A 12,880-nucleotide genomic window follows, 5' to 3' on the forward strand; every position below is an offset into this window, starting at 1 on the left:
CTGTTTTTGTTATGTTTTTGTTTTCATACTCCTGTGCATTTGCTCCGGAAGCTGCTCTCTCTGCCAGGAAATCTCTTTAGGGCTCCTGTGCCTTCTCTGACTGCACCCACGTGGGCTGCCTTGCTTCTTCATCTGTATTTATTCCACCGCTCTTGTCTTGCTGGCACCTTGGCAAAGCTGTCACTGCACTGTGTTACTGTCAGCTGTCTGCCTCTCTCCCAGGAGTATGACCTCCTGAGGGCAGGGACTAGATCAATTTCTATTTTTCTGTTTATAATCCTAGCTTCCAGCACAGTATCTATCCACACAGCAGGTATTTGGTAAATGTGTGTTGAATAAAGAAACAAATAATAGCATTTTTGAGAGGAAACTAAAGGGAAAAAAGGTTGAAAGAAAAAAACACACTGTTTTCACTAAAAAGGGAATTGCTGATGTCCTGGGAAATAGTGTGTATCAGATTGACAATCAAGAAGCATGAAAATAATTCTCTCCAAGATAGAGATTTTTTAAAAAAGAAAATGCAAATCTTCAGAAGGCTTATAGTATTGTGGATGCTAAAAAGCAATTCTACTCAAAAACACAGTGTGATCAGGTAAAAATCCCAAAACAGAAAATGCTGATGCTAGGATCACATATGACTGGGATTTTTTCCCTCAGTGTAGACAAGGTTGCAAAGAAATCTAAATTATTCATCATACCTAGGTCTGGCCAGGGTTAGGCAGTGATGTTTAATTACTCAGCAGAATTTTATCCAATGGATTTAAAGTCTCTGGAGAAAATGTAAAGAGGGATCCAGTGAACTAAGATCATTCAGGAGTTGTGATTATTATCGTAATCAGAGTGATTTGTAACATAAATATTAGAATATCTGAATGACCATTGTTCTTAAGGTAGTGTCTTGAGAGGCCATAATTTTTTCAGTGATGCTGCCACAGAGCAAAACACTTTAATGTCTCCTCTTCCAGAGTTATTTTCAGAGTCATTCATGGGCCACCTAAGATTTGGAAGAGGAAACTCACACGAGACCATATTTATTCTGGGTTGAGCCAATGAGAAAACTAAAATATATGTGTAGTGATTTTTCAAGAGATCAGTTTCGACACAATAGAAAAAAGAATTTTCTAATGATTTGAGCCATCCTACAATGGAATGAATTTTTGGTAATGTACAATTTTCACTGAAAGTGTTCAAGCAAACACTCGATGACCATTTATAGAAGTGATAGGGGATTGATATGTTTCAAAGTCCCTTAAAAAGCTGAGAATCTGTGATTCCAAGAATATCTGAGTCATTATTTTACAGTCACATTAATTGTGTATTATAATCTGCATCAAGCCCTCACTTCTCCAGGTCTGTGCTCAAATGTCACCGTATTAAAACAGAGATCTTTCCTACATAAAATATTACCCTCACAATCTTCTTTCTTCCCGTTTACCCTGATTTATTTCTGTTCATTGAGCTTCTGTCTGATATGTTCTGTATTTACTTGTTTATTTACATATTGTCTGTCTCCCCCAACAAGACTATAAACTCCATGAAGGAAGGGACTTTGTTGGTTTTCTTCAGTGCTCTAACTCCAGCTCTTAAATTAGAATCTGACACAGAGTGTCAGATGTTCAATAAGTTGTTGAATAAAAATAATACTAAAATATTACAGAAAAGTTACAAACAAGAGAGAAAGAATAAAACAAAATTTCATTTTTTTGTACATAATTGCATATCTCTAAATTTGTATACTGGTCAACATAGCATATGTGCCTAATACATAATTGTTGAAGAAATGAACCTGTACTATTATTTTAATGTATTTTTTCATCTTTTTTTTGAAAGAACACATAGGTTTTTACATAGTTGTAATCATCATTTTTTAACCTAAAATGTCATTATTCAGCTGAATAACTCATCTTATTCACCAGATTTGGATATAATAATTTGATGTCATTTCCAAAAATCAAACCCATTTTCACATTAAAAAGATGTGTTACCACAAAGGCTACACAAATGTATATGCTAGAAGCCACAAAAAAAACAATGAACTCATCATTTCTAATATCATAATCATCTCTCTCACTAGTATCATTTAAAAGAGTCATAGTTATTTTGGGAGGCAGACTGCCACAATGAGTTAAGGTCATAAATAGTTAGCCAAAACATTCTTGCAAAAAAAAAAAAGTTGGAGGACTTACACTTCCTGGTTTCAATACATACTACAAAGCTATAGTCATTATGCCTAGGTGGTATTGTCATAAGAAAATAGACTTACAGATCTATAGAACATAATTGACTGACCAGAAATAAACCCCTACATTTGAGGCCAATTAATTTTCCACAAAGGCACCAGTGCAATTCAATAGAAGAAGGCATAGTCCTCCAAAAAAAAAAAAAAAAAAAACCTAAGACAATTGGACATCTGTATACAGAAAGATGAATTTAGACCATCACCTTACACATATGCAAATATTAAGTCAAAATGAGTAATAGACTTAAATATAAAAATCAAAAACTATAAAACTTAGAGGAAAACATAAGAGTAAGTCTCTCAGACCTTGTGTTAGGAAAAGATTCCTTAGTTATAATACCAAAAGCTCAAGCAATAGAAGAAGAAATTGAGAAACTAGACTTCATCAAAATTAAAAACATTCACTTTTCAAAAGACACCAGCAGGCAATTCACAGAATGGGAGACAAAATCTGCAAATCATATATCTGATAAAGTCCAGAAATATACAAAGAACGCTTATAACTCAGTAATAAGAAGATAACCCAATTTAAAACTGAGCATAAGATTTGAATGAATATTTTACCAAAGTAGATATAAGATGGCCAATAAACACATGAAATGCTGCTCAGTATCATTAGTTATTTGAGGAATGAAATTTAAAACTATAATGAGATACCATTTCACAGGCACTAAAATAGCTATAATCAGAAAGAAGAGCAATGACAAATTAGAATGTGGAGAAACCGGAACTCTCATCATTGCTGGAGGGAAAGTAAATTGGTGCAGCCGTTTTGGAAAATAATTAGTTTCATGAAAAGTTAAACGTAAATTTACCGTATAACTCAGCAGCTCCACTACTGCATACCTACCCAAGAGAAATGAAAACACATGGCTACACAAAGACTTTCACATTAAGTGTTCATAGCAACATTATTTATAACTACCAAACCTGGAAACAACCCAAATATTCACCGACTGCTGAATGAATAAACAAAATAACATATATTATACTTGTGTTGATAAATGTATATTTCTATGCATATACATTTTAACAGATGTTTATATATCTGCATGCTAAAATGATATATTTATGAAGCTTTGTAAACTATGTATATATTTCATCACATTCATAAGAATATGGGCACATATATAATTTCAAATTAGCATCTCTTCAGTTTTCAACCCAGATGCAAATCTAGTTGCAAATTCTAGCTCCACCACTTCTTAGCTCTGTGGTCATGGGCTAGTTACTTAACCTCTCTGAATCTGTACTAGTAAAATATGGGTAATAGTGTACACCTTCCAGAACTGTGGGATTAAATGAGATAAAATGTATAAAATGCTTAGCACTAGGCTGGCACGGGGTCAGTTCTTAATAAATCACACCCAGTATTATAATTTGTCTTTTTGGAGTTTTAGTTGCAAATCCAGTTGCTTACTAATATTCAGGGGTGAGGAGAAGGAAACCATTTTGTGCAGAGGAGAGAGCTACTTCTCCCCTTCTAGGTGTCTGACTTTTTCATTTAATTTCTCAGAGCCTCAGTTGCCAAAATCTGTAAAGGAGGATAATGCAAGCCATCTCACAGGACTTATGATTAGGAAAATTACATTGAAGTGCTTTGCAAACTTCAAAATGCAAGGTAAATAGGAAAGTGCTATATTATTATAGCCTTCTGTTCCCATCAATGCCACCCGCAATATGTTTTTAGGAGAAACAGAATAACTACTCTAAGGGGATGTGCAGTCATTTCTCATCCTGGGAGATTATAAGGAAAGAATCTTTTCATGACCATGGTGGTGGTAGCGAGTCATTTTCAAAATAAATTTTACCCCCTTGTTGTTTGAATACAAAGCAAGAACTGGGCTACTCCCTATCTGAGACACTGTCTGCCTGTCCTCATGAGCTATCAGGCTCAGCTAAATATGTCCCTGGCCAGTATGTGAATAATCCCCACTGGTTCCGAGACCTCCATCCACCACCGATGTGACATTCTTTGTGTTCAAATGTCTAGCTGACGTCTGATGCTTAAAACAGCCTATGTCTTCACCCCTCTCTGCATTGTCACAGCCTGTACCACCACTCTTAAAAGGCTATCGCAGGCACTCCCAGCACCAGTTGCTAACCAGCCTACCTACTTGCTTCCCCTGCCTGCTGCCGGCTGCCTTGAATGCCTCGTGCACCGAGCTCATTGTGGGTCTGACAGAGCAGGGACCATGTCTACCTTCGGCTACAGGAGAGGACTTAGCAAATATGAATCCATCGATGAGGATGAACTCCTGGCCTCCCTGTCAGCCGAGGAGCTGAAGGAGCTAGAGAGGGAGCTGGAAGATATTGAACCTGATCACAGCCTTCCCGTGGGGATGAGGCAAAAGAGCCTGACAGAGAAAACGCCCACGGGGACATTCAGCAGAGAGGCACTGATGGCCTATTGGGAAAAGGAGTCCCAGAAACTCTTGGAGAAGGAGAGGCTGGGGGAGTGTGGAAAGGTAGGCTCTCAGATTTTTTTTTCTTTAGCTGCTCCCACGGCCCTACCCCGAACCCAGGAAGCTGTTTTTTCTAACTTTTCAGCCCTCCTCACTCTTCTTTTCTTATAACCCACTTGTAGCTGCTATTGAAAATCTTCTCAGGCTGAAATAGTCATCTAACTTTATGGCCACCCAATGGATTATATGTAAAATTCTTAGTTGGGGGTCCTATGGTTGACAAGGATGGGATCTTCAAGAAGAAAATAATGCACAAGCAAAGCATGGGTTTAAATATTTTGCCAAACGTAAGTCTAATTTGAGTTATAAGTTGGGGATGTGGCATAATAGAAATGCAGATGTATTTATATATGTGTATAGATATGTGTGTGTGTATATATATATATAGTGGTTAACTGCATTTATTTTCTTCTATAAAGACAAAAGTGTGTACTCTGGTTGCTTGGACTGTGATGGTGACTCTAGTAAAAATAATTCTTTTTTTCCAACAGCAGGAAGTGTGGGGTGGTGAGAAGTATATGGGGCTGAGAGTCAGGGGACCTTACTTCTACTCCCTGCTCTGTGCCTAACTTGTAAGATCTTAAACAGATAGTCACTTCTGCAGGGTTCTCTTTCCCATCTGTCGATGGAGGACACTGGATCCAGTGTTTCTTTTGTGACTCAAACACCCTTTTGAGATTTTGCTAAGTTATGGACCTTCTTAAGAAAATGAACGTGTGCTTGTGTAAACATACACAAATTTTACATAGAATTTCAAAATGATGACACACATCCTGAAACCCACCTAAGGACCCAGGTTAAGCATGCCTGCGTAGATGATCTCTAAGATTCTGTTCTATTTTATAATGGTGATTCTAAGGCCAGGAAATGTGCTTATATTAGAGGTCAGATCTATTAAGCTCTTGTTCTCTGACCTGTAAACAGTTACCTTGAATTTGCCAAATGAATCATTCACAGAAGGAAGTTCAAAAGACTAAGCCCTGGGAAAATATTATAGTAATGACAATAAGAATGTCAAAAGAACAAATTCCTGAATTTGTGGAAGAATACTGGTCAGGAGCGACAGTTTAATACCTCTGTGCTCCACTGGAATCATCTCAAATCAAAATGGCCCAAAGCCAATGGCGAGACTTCCATGGTACTAATAATCTAGGCGCTGTTAGATGATCTTGATGGTAGGGTGTGTTGGCCACATTTTTAGCAAGATATGTGTGAGCTTTGCCCATGTCAATCATCGCAGGAAGGGCCACTGGGATCAGGCCAGGATCTGCCAAGGCCACGGTGGCCGCCTGCATCGAGGGGCTGAAGGAGTGGGGTGGTGGTGAGAAGGAAGGATACACATGATGGGCCAGGATTTGGGTTGGTCAGTTCCTCCACAACCATGATTTTCAGAGGTCTTTTTTTTTTTTTTTCTGATGTGGAAATGTGTGTCCAAAATCTGATCAAATATAAGAAGTATGACATTTTCCTAAGAGTTCTTAAAGATTTTCCTTAATAAAAAGATTAAAGTTGCCTCATAATGTCCAGGACAGATAGCCATTGGAGCAATAACCCAGCAGAGGCATTTTAATGTCATAATGTCTTGAGATCAGTGGGAAACAAAGGGCAAAGCCTGTTGTCAGCTGTTGATGGAACCCAGTAGCTCCTGCCAAAGGTTTTGCTGATCCCTGATCCCTGCCAATAGCTTATCAGCTCAATTAGAGAGGCTGTATGTTGATGAACTTCGATTCCTTTCTCAGCTAGTTAACTTTTCTCCCGCTACCCTTTCCCTGCTGGCTAGTTATCTCTGGAGTCACAAGGAGTGCTGAGCAGAAGCTTGCCAGTGGAGGGTGTCAATCCATTTCCACTCCAGGAAAAAGCTCAAAGCAGCTGACTGGTGGCTGCTGGGGGAGGGGGACGGCAGCGTAAGTGAAGAGCAGCCCAGTACGGACCATGAGAAGGAGACGATTATCAGGCTACTACTGGCTCTGTAAATGCTTATGAAAATCATGTTCAACCCCTAGGGAATGACAGCCTCTGCCCAGCTGGACGCACACAAACTTATCCTGCATTAAACAGCTCCAAGGGGCCTTGTCAATCCAAAGATCTAGCTCCCCTAGCTTGAGTGTCTGCCGGGCTTCAGGCATAGGTGCCAATGAGTACATTCATTTTACTTCACTGAATTCTTACCTTCTGGACATGAGAACTGAGACTAGGAGAGGTTAAGAAGCTCATTTGAGATTAACAGCTTCTGGCTGAAATTCAAACCAAGTTCTGTTGGCACAAAGACTGTGATTCTCAGAATGTGGGTAATAACAGCATCACCTGGGATCTTCTTAGAACTACTAATTCTAGGACTCCCCCAGACCTGCTGAATGAGCAACTCTGGGAATGGGGCCCAGCACGGTGTGGCCTCACAAGCCCTCTGGGTGATTATGACACACACTGGTTTGAGAGCCACTCAACTCTACTGCAGTTTCTTTGAGACTCCCCTCCACAGAGCTTTAGTGATTTGTCTAAAATCAACCCACTCTTTATGGGTAGAACCAGAACCAGAACGGAACCAAGACTCCTTGTTCATGTAATGGTGCCAGGGAGGTAATGAGGAGAAATGGTTAGACACCTTCTTCTTTTTGCCTAATTTATGCCCTAAGGGTACCAACATCGCCCCCCAGCTCCTCATGCCCCGCCCCTCCACCTTCCCCCCCGTATTCCTGCAAGGATCTGGGTTAACTACAGAGCAGTGGCAGATAGGTGATCTGGAACAGTGCAGTCAGTACAAATGCCAGAATAATTTTGAAAGTAGGCAATGATTGTTTTTACATCCTCCTTCCTCCCTCTCTAGACACCTTTCTCCCTTCCGCTGTTCTTCTCTTAGATGTCCCCCACCTAGTGTGACTAACCATCTCAGATTGTCCGGGACTATCTAGATTTTAGAACTAAAAACTCTGCTTCCTGGGATACCTTTCAGTCCTGGGCAAACCAGGACAGTCGGTCACCTTCCCCCGACCGCAGCCCCATCAGTACTTTTCTCCTAGGCCTTGTCCCGACTCTCAGGGGCTGTTAACCAATGTCAATTTAGAGCCATTCCGTTAACAAATTTTATTGAGTCCCTACTACATGCTGAGCACTGTGCAAGGTGAACAAAACAGACATCATCCTTGCCCTCACCCCACAAACAGTCTGTTGAGAAAAATGACAAATCATTAAATAGGTACTTTATTGGAGGAAGTACAACACTGTGGGAACACATCACAAGGATAATTTGAGGAGGTGTCAAAGACATTTCTGGAGGAAATGTCATTTAGATGTTACAGGACAACTCATTGCTGGATAACAGTTTCTCATATGACTTCTCCAGATACATTTAAGGGGAAAACATCTCTTGCAGATAAAGCCTAAAGTTCTTTTTAAAAACTAGAGGGTTCAATTTAATGGTGGTATGACAGGCAGTATACCTTGAATTTTGTGACAGGTCCCTCTCCTCCAAATACTGAAACAGCTAAAAACATATACTTACAACACACACACACACACACACACACACACACACACACACAGTATCACTCTCCCTCCTGCTCCTGAACAAGTGAGTAAGTTAAGACTGGAGGAGCCAACCCAGGAGTGGCTGACCCCTTCCCCAGGCCATCACTTGGTGCCTGCCACTCCAAACAAGTGGATAACTGGAGGCTATTTTGTGGTAGCAACTGGGCAAGCAAACCTGGAGACCAGCACAGTGTTTTCCAAAGCTCATTCCATATGCCTCGGGCTGGGGTCAAAAACATTTCCAGTACGGAGGGAAGAATCAAGGCTTTGGGGACAGGAAAGCGTCTCAGGGCTTTAGAGAAAATAAAGGACTAAAAAGATAGCATTAGAGAAAATTGGACTCTGTCAGCAAGTTCGAGATTTTTATTTTGTCAGAAAAGGTAGCAAGAAAAAGAAAGATGGGGTCACCTGAGCTTCTCAGTACAAAGAGTCTTGTAAACAGGAAAGACAAAGATGGAATGAAATTGTGTTTGCCTGAAAGTCTCTCATAATTGATACCTGGTAACTTAAGACCATCAGGCTGAGGCAGTGGCTTGCTTCAAGATTTTCTACTGTTCTCTGCTGTTCCACATTACGGTTGGAATCTAGTTGGTGCCAAGGGTGATTATCTTTCCCGCCTCGTGTCTCCTGCAGTCCTGTCTCATTTAACCCTGTGATAACATGAGATTTCAAGCTGATTTGCTGAAAAGGGTGACCTGATTGAGTTTCTGCAGAGAGCTGGGTTTTGACCTGCTGCTGCCCTGAACAGCAGCCCTGCCCCCTTGGCTTCCTTCCCCAGCGAAAGGACAGAGACCGCCTCAGCTTTCAGGTGCTGCGGGGTCTCTGAGACCCTGTGCCAGGCTCTACCCCAGAGGGACATGCCCCGCCTCTGTCTACACTGAGACAGGACAGGGCAGGGGGCTCTGGGCTCCTGTCACATAGGCTATAGGAGGCAAATTGGGGGAAGAATTTTTGAACATTAAGAAAGGGAACCCACGAACCTGTTGTATATTTTTGTTGTCACTTATATGTTTGGGATGGAGAAATAAGGAAGGACAGAGGGGTGATTCCCTAAGGGATAGTCGAATTTGCTAAACTGTAATAGACTAGGAGTCAAGTAGTTCAGAAGAGGTAGTTAAGGGAACAAAAATTTTATCAAGGGCTTTCCAGAGCAGAAGTTCCGACGTATCTGTTCAAACTGGTAAAATGCTAGCAAACTTTTATTCAATAAACTGCATTCTGGATATTTATTTTGCAGAAAACAAAAGAAACGTTTGTAGAAAAAGCTGTTGGGCTATGCAAGGAAATATTAACCTTGGTCATCCAAACTAGAGAGATCAGAAGGTGGAGATGAACTTTTTTTCTTATATACTTCTGTATTACTTGCTGTGTGTTACTTTTTTTTTTTTCCTTTTTAAATTTATTTATTTATTTTATTTATGGCTGTGTTGGGTCTTCGTTTCTGTGCGAGGGCTTTCTCTAGTTGTGGCAAGCGGGGGCCGCTCTTCATCGCGGTGCACGGGCCTCTCACTATCGTGGCCTCTCTTGTTGCGGAGCACAGGCTCCAGAGGCGCAGGCTCAGTAATTGTGGCTCACGGGCCTAGTTGCTCCGCAGCATGTGGGATCTTCCCAGACCAGGGCTCGAACCCGTGTCCCCTACATTGGCAGGCAGATTCTTAACCACTGCGCCACCAGGGAAGCCCACTGTGTGTTACTTTTTAAAAAATTTATTGAGATGTAATTGACATATCACATTGTATGAGTTTTAGATGGACAACATGATGATTTGATCCATGTATGTATTGCAAAACCACGTGTTAGTTTCGTAAATTTTAAAAATGTGCTTAGAAATGACGAACTTAATGATGATACCATGCTCTTTAGGTTGCAGAAGAAGACAAGGAGGAGAGTGAGGAAGAGCTTATCTTTACCGAAAGTAACAGTGAGGTTTCTGAGGAGGTGTATACGGAAGAGGAGGCCGAGGACGAGGAGGCCGAGGAGGAGGACGACGAGGAGGAAGAGGACAGCGAAGGAGAGGAAAGAACGATTGAAAACGAGAAAGGGATGAATGGATCTGTACATTACGGTAGTGTCAGTTCCGACAGCTCGAGGCCAGAGACATTTAAAAGTCAAATTGAAAACATCCATCTGACCAACGGCCACAGCGGAAGGAACACAGAGTCCCCGGCTGCCATCCACCCCTGTGGGAACCCGACGGTGATCGAGGATGCCCTGGAAAAGGTGAAAGGCAATGACCCCGACACCACGGAAGTCAATCTGAACAATATCGAGAACATCACGTCGCAGACCCTCACCCGCTTCGCGGAGGCCCTCAAGGCCAACACGGTGGTGAAGACCTTCAGTCTGGCCAACACGCGCGCCGACGACAGCGTGGCCACTGCCATCGCGGAAATGCTCCGAGTCAACCGTCACATCACCAGCGTCAACATCGAGTCCAACTTCGTCACGGGCAGGGGCATCCTGGCCATCATGAGGGCTCTGCAGCACAACCCCGTGCTCGCCGAGCTGCGCTTCCACAACCAAAGGCACATCATGGGCAGCCAGGTGGAGATGGAGATCGTCAAGCTGCTGAGGGACAACACCACGCTGCTGAGGCTGGGTTACCATTTCGAGCTCCCAGGACCAAGAATGAGCATGACCAGCCTCTTGACCAGAAACATGGATAAACAGCGGCAGAAGCGGATGCAGGAGCAAAAGCAGCAGGAGGGGTACGAGGCAGGAGCCAACCTTAGGACCAAAGTCTGGAGAAGAGGAACGCCCGGCTCTTCACCTCTCGCATCCCCCAGGCCCTCTCCCCGGTCATCCCCCAAGCTCCCCAAGAAAGTCCAAATTGTGAGGAGCCGTCCTCCATCTCCGGCGGCCCCGTCCCCTCCTCCTCCGCCGCCGCCGCCCCCGCTTCCTCCCGAAAGGCTGCCCCCCCCTCCTCCTCCGCCTCCACCCCCTCCGCTCCCAGAGAAGAAGCTCATCACGCGGAACATCGCAGAAGTCATCAAACAGCAGGAGAGCGCCCAGCGGGCCTTACAAAATGGACAGAAAAAGAAAAAAGGGAAAAAGGCTAAGAAACAGCCAAACAGTATCCTAAAGGAAAGTAGAAATTCCCTGAGGTCAGTGCAGGAGAAGAAAATGGAAGACAGTTCCCAACCTTCTACCCCACAGAGATCAGTTCACGAGAATCTCATGGAAGCTATTCGGGGAAGCAGCATGAGACAGCTAAAGCGCGTAAGTAACCCAAGGGCAGACCCTGGGGCGCAGACCTAGGACAGGAGCCGGCCGCCGCCGCACAAGGGTACCAAAGTCGCCTCTCAAATACTTAATCACTATTTTAAATGTTTTAGTATGCCAGCAGGCTACCAAATTTGGAGCAGGTCACCAGATAGCACATTTCCATTTGAGAGATGTGCCACCTTCATGGCATCTCAGTCTTTTAAGGGCCAGGCTCATCTTAAGATACTTCAATCTAAAAAAATCCCGATTTCCTTAATAAGAAAGTCAGGGCGTATCATCTACATTCCAGAAAAGATTCATCACTTGTCAAAAATTTTACCACAGAGTTGCAAGTGATTTAAAACCTACCTTATAATATAAAATTTGAGTACCACCCAGCAATAATCTATATCTTAGTTCTTCCTGGAGAATACTGCTAAAGACATACTCTACAGATATTTTTTTCACTTTATCATTTGTACCGTTTTTATTGAAAGAAAATCCCCTATTTTTGTAGGTGGAGGTTCCAGAAGCTCTGCGATAAAAACCCGATCTTTAGAAGAGGATGCAGAATTATTCAGTGGTATTAGATAAAATGCATTGTGAGATGTTTCTAAAATACCTTCTTCAATTTGAAATGTTCTCTGACTTTAAAAGTAGCCCCACCCATTAATTCCAAAGAGAATTTTAAGAAACTATCTGCATGTTTCTTCTGTAAATATGAAAATAAACTTCTTTTTTATGTCATGAGATTTGTATTGGCAAGAAGCAGTTTATTTAAACATGCTCTGGCTGTGTTGGTAATTCTGAGCTGTAATGAGTTAATGAAATGTGCTGTTATTTTTGTAATCCCAATAAATCTGGATTGAAGTTTTTCGGGTTTTTTTTAAACAAACTAATTTTTTTTTTTGTAAATTGATATTCACATCTGTCAGGTATGTGACCTTGCTAAATATTAAAAATATTACATTCTCAGCCCCCCCCAAAAGGTTTGGGTCCTTAGCATTTGCCTTTGTTTTCTCATGTCTAAGAAAATCTGATCAGAGCTCTCTCTAAAGGTCTGGAATCAAGAACCTTCTTAAAAGTCTTTTTGGTAGTGAGATAAAAGCTTGGGAAAAGACCCCAAACTGACCATTATCATCTTAGATGCGTGGATATTGGACCCAGGATGGCAGCTGACACTCCCATATTTCCATAAGGCTGATAGGTACCCAGAAGTCATTCAGTCATTTATAATTAAAACCAACTATTTCTGGAAGAAGAAGAAAAAAAAAAACAGTTGAAAGTTAGAAATCTCTTGGTAGAGAGGAAGTAAGTGCTAAGGGAACGTCTAGAAGATAGGCCCCACCCCCTTGAATTCAGAGCTATCTTGAGGCTGATGCTAAAGATTTCACCGTTCAAGTCTCCTTTAAGCTCTCCCTGGATGAGCTTTAGTTTAATGGGTCTC

At 41.9% G+C, this 12,880-nt stretch overlaps 1 protein-coding gene across 1 annotated transcript; it reads left to right on the forward strand.

The window, feature by feature from the left end:
* Positions 1-4,313: 4,313 nt before the first annotated feature.
* Positions 4,314-12,307, forward strand: LMOD2 (leiomodin 2). Its single transcript, XM_082472339.1, has 3 exons — positions 4,314-4,707; positions 10,093-11,448; positions 11,951-12,307. The coding sequence occupies exons 1-3, from the start codon at positions 4,435-4,437 to the stop codon at positions 11,975-11,977; spliced, it is 1,656 nt and encodes a 551-aa protein (XP_082328465.1). The 5' UTR covers positions 4,314-4,434; the 3' UTR covers positions 11,978-12,307.
* The last annotated feature ends 573 nt before the right edge of the window (positions 12,308-12,880 follow it).

Source organism: Balaenoptera physalus, assembly GCF_965194825.1.
Source record: "Balaenoptera physalus genome assembly, chromosome: 8".
NCBI lineage: Eukaryota > Metazoa > Chordata > Mammalia > Artiodactyla > Balaenopteridae > Balaenoptera > Balaenoptera physalus.

Bases quoted from the DNA above. Each gene is read 5' to 3' on its own strand.
- LMOD2 (XM_082472339.1), top strand. From the start codon at position 4,435: ATGTCTACCTTCGGCTACAGGAGAGGACTTAGCAAATATGAATCCATC. The intron at 4,708-10,092 runs GTAGGCTCTCAG...CATGCTCTTTAG, and splicing joins GGCTGGGGGAGTGTGGAAAG to GTTGCAGAAGAAGACAAGGA. The intron at 11,449-11,950 runs GTAAGTAACCCA...CTATTTTTGTAG, and splicing joins GCATGAGACAGCTAAAGCGC to GTGGAGGTTCCAGAAGCTCT.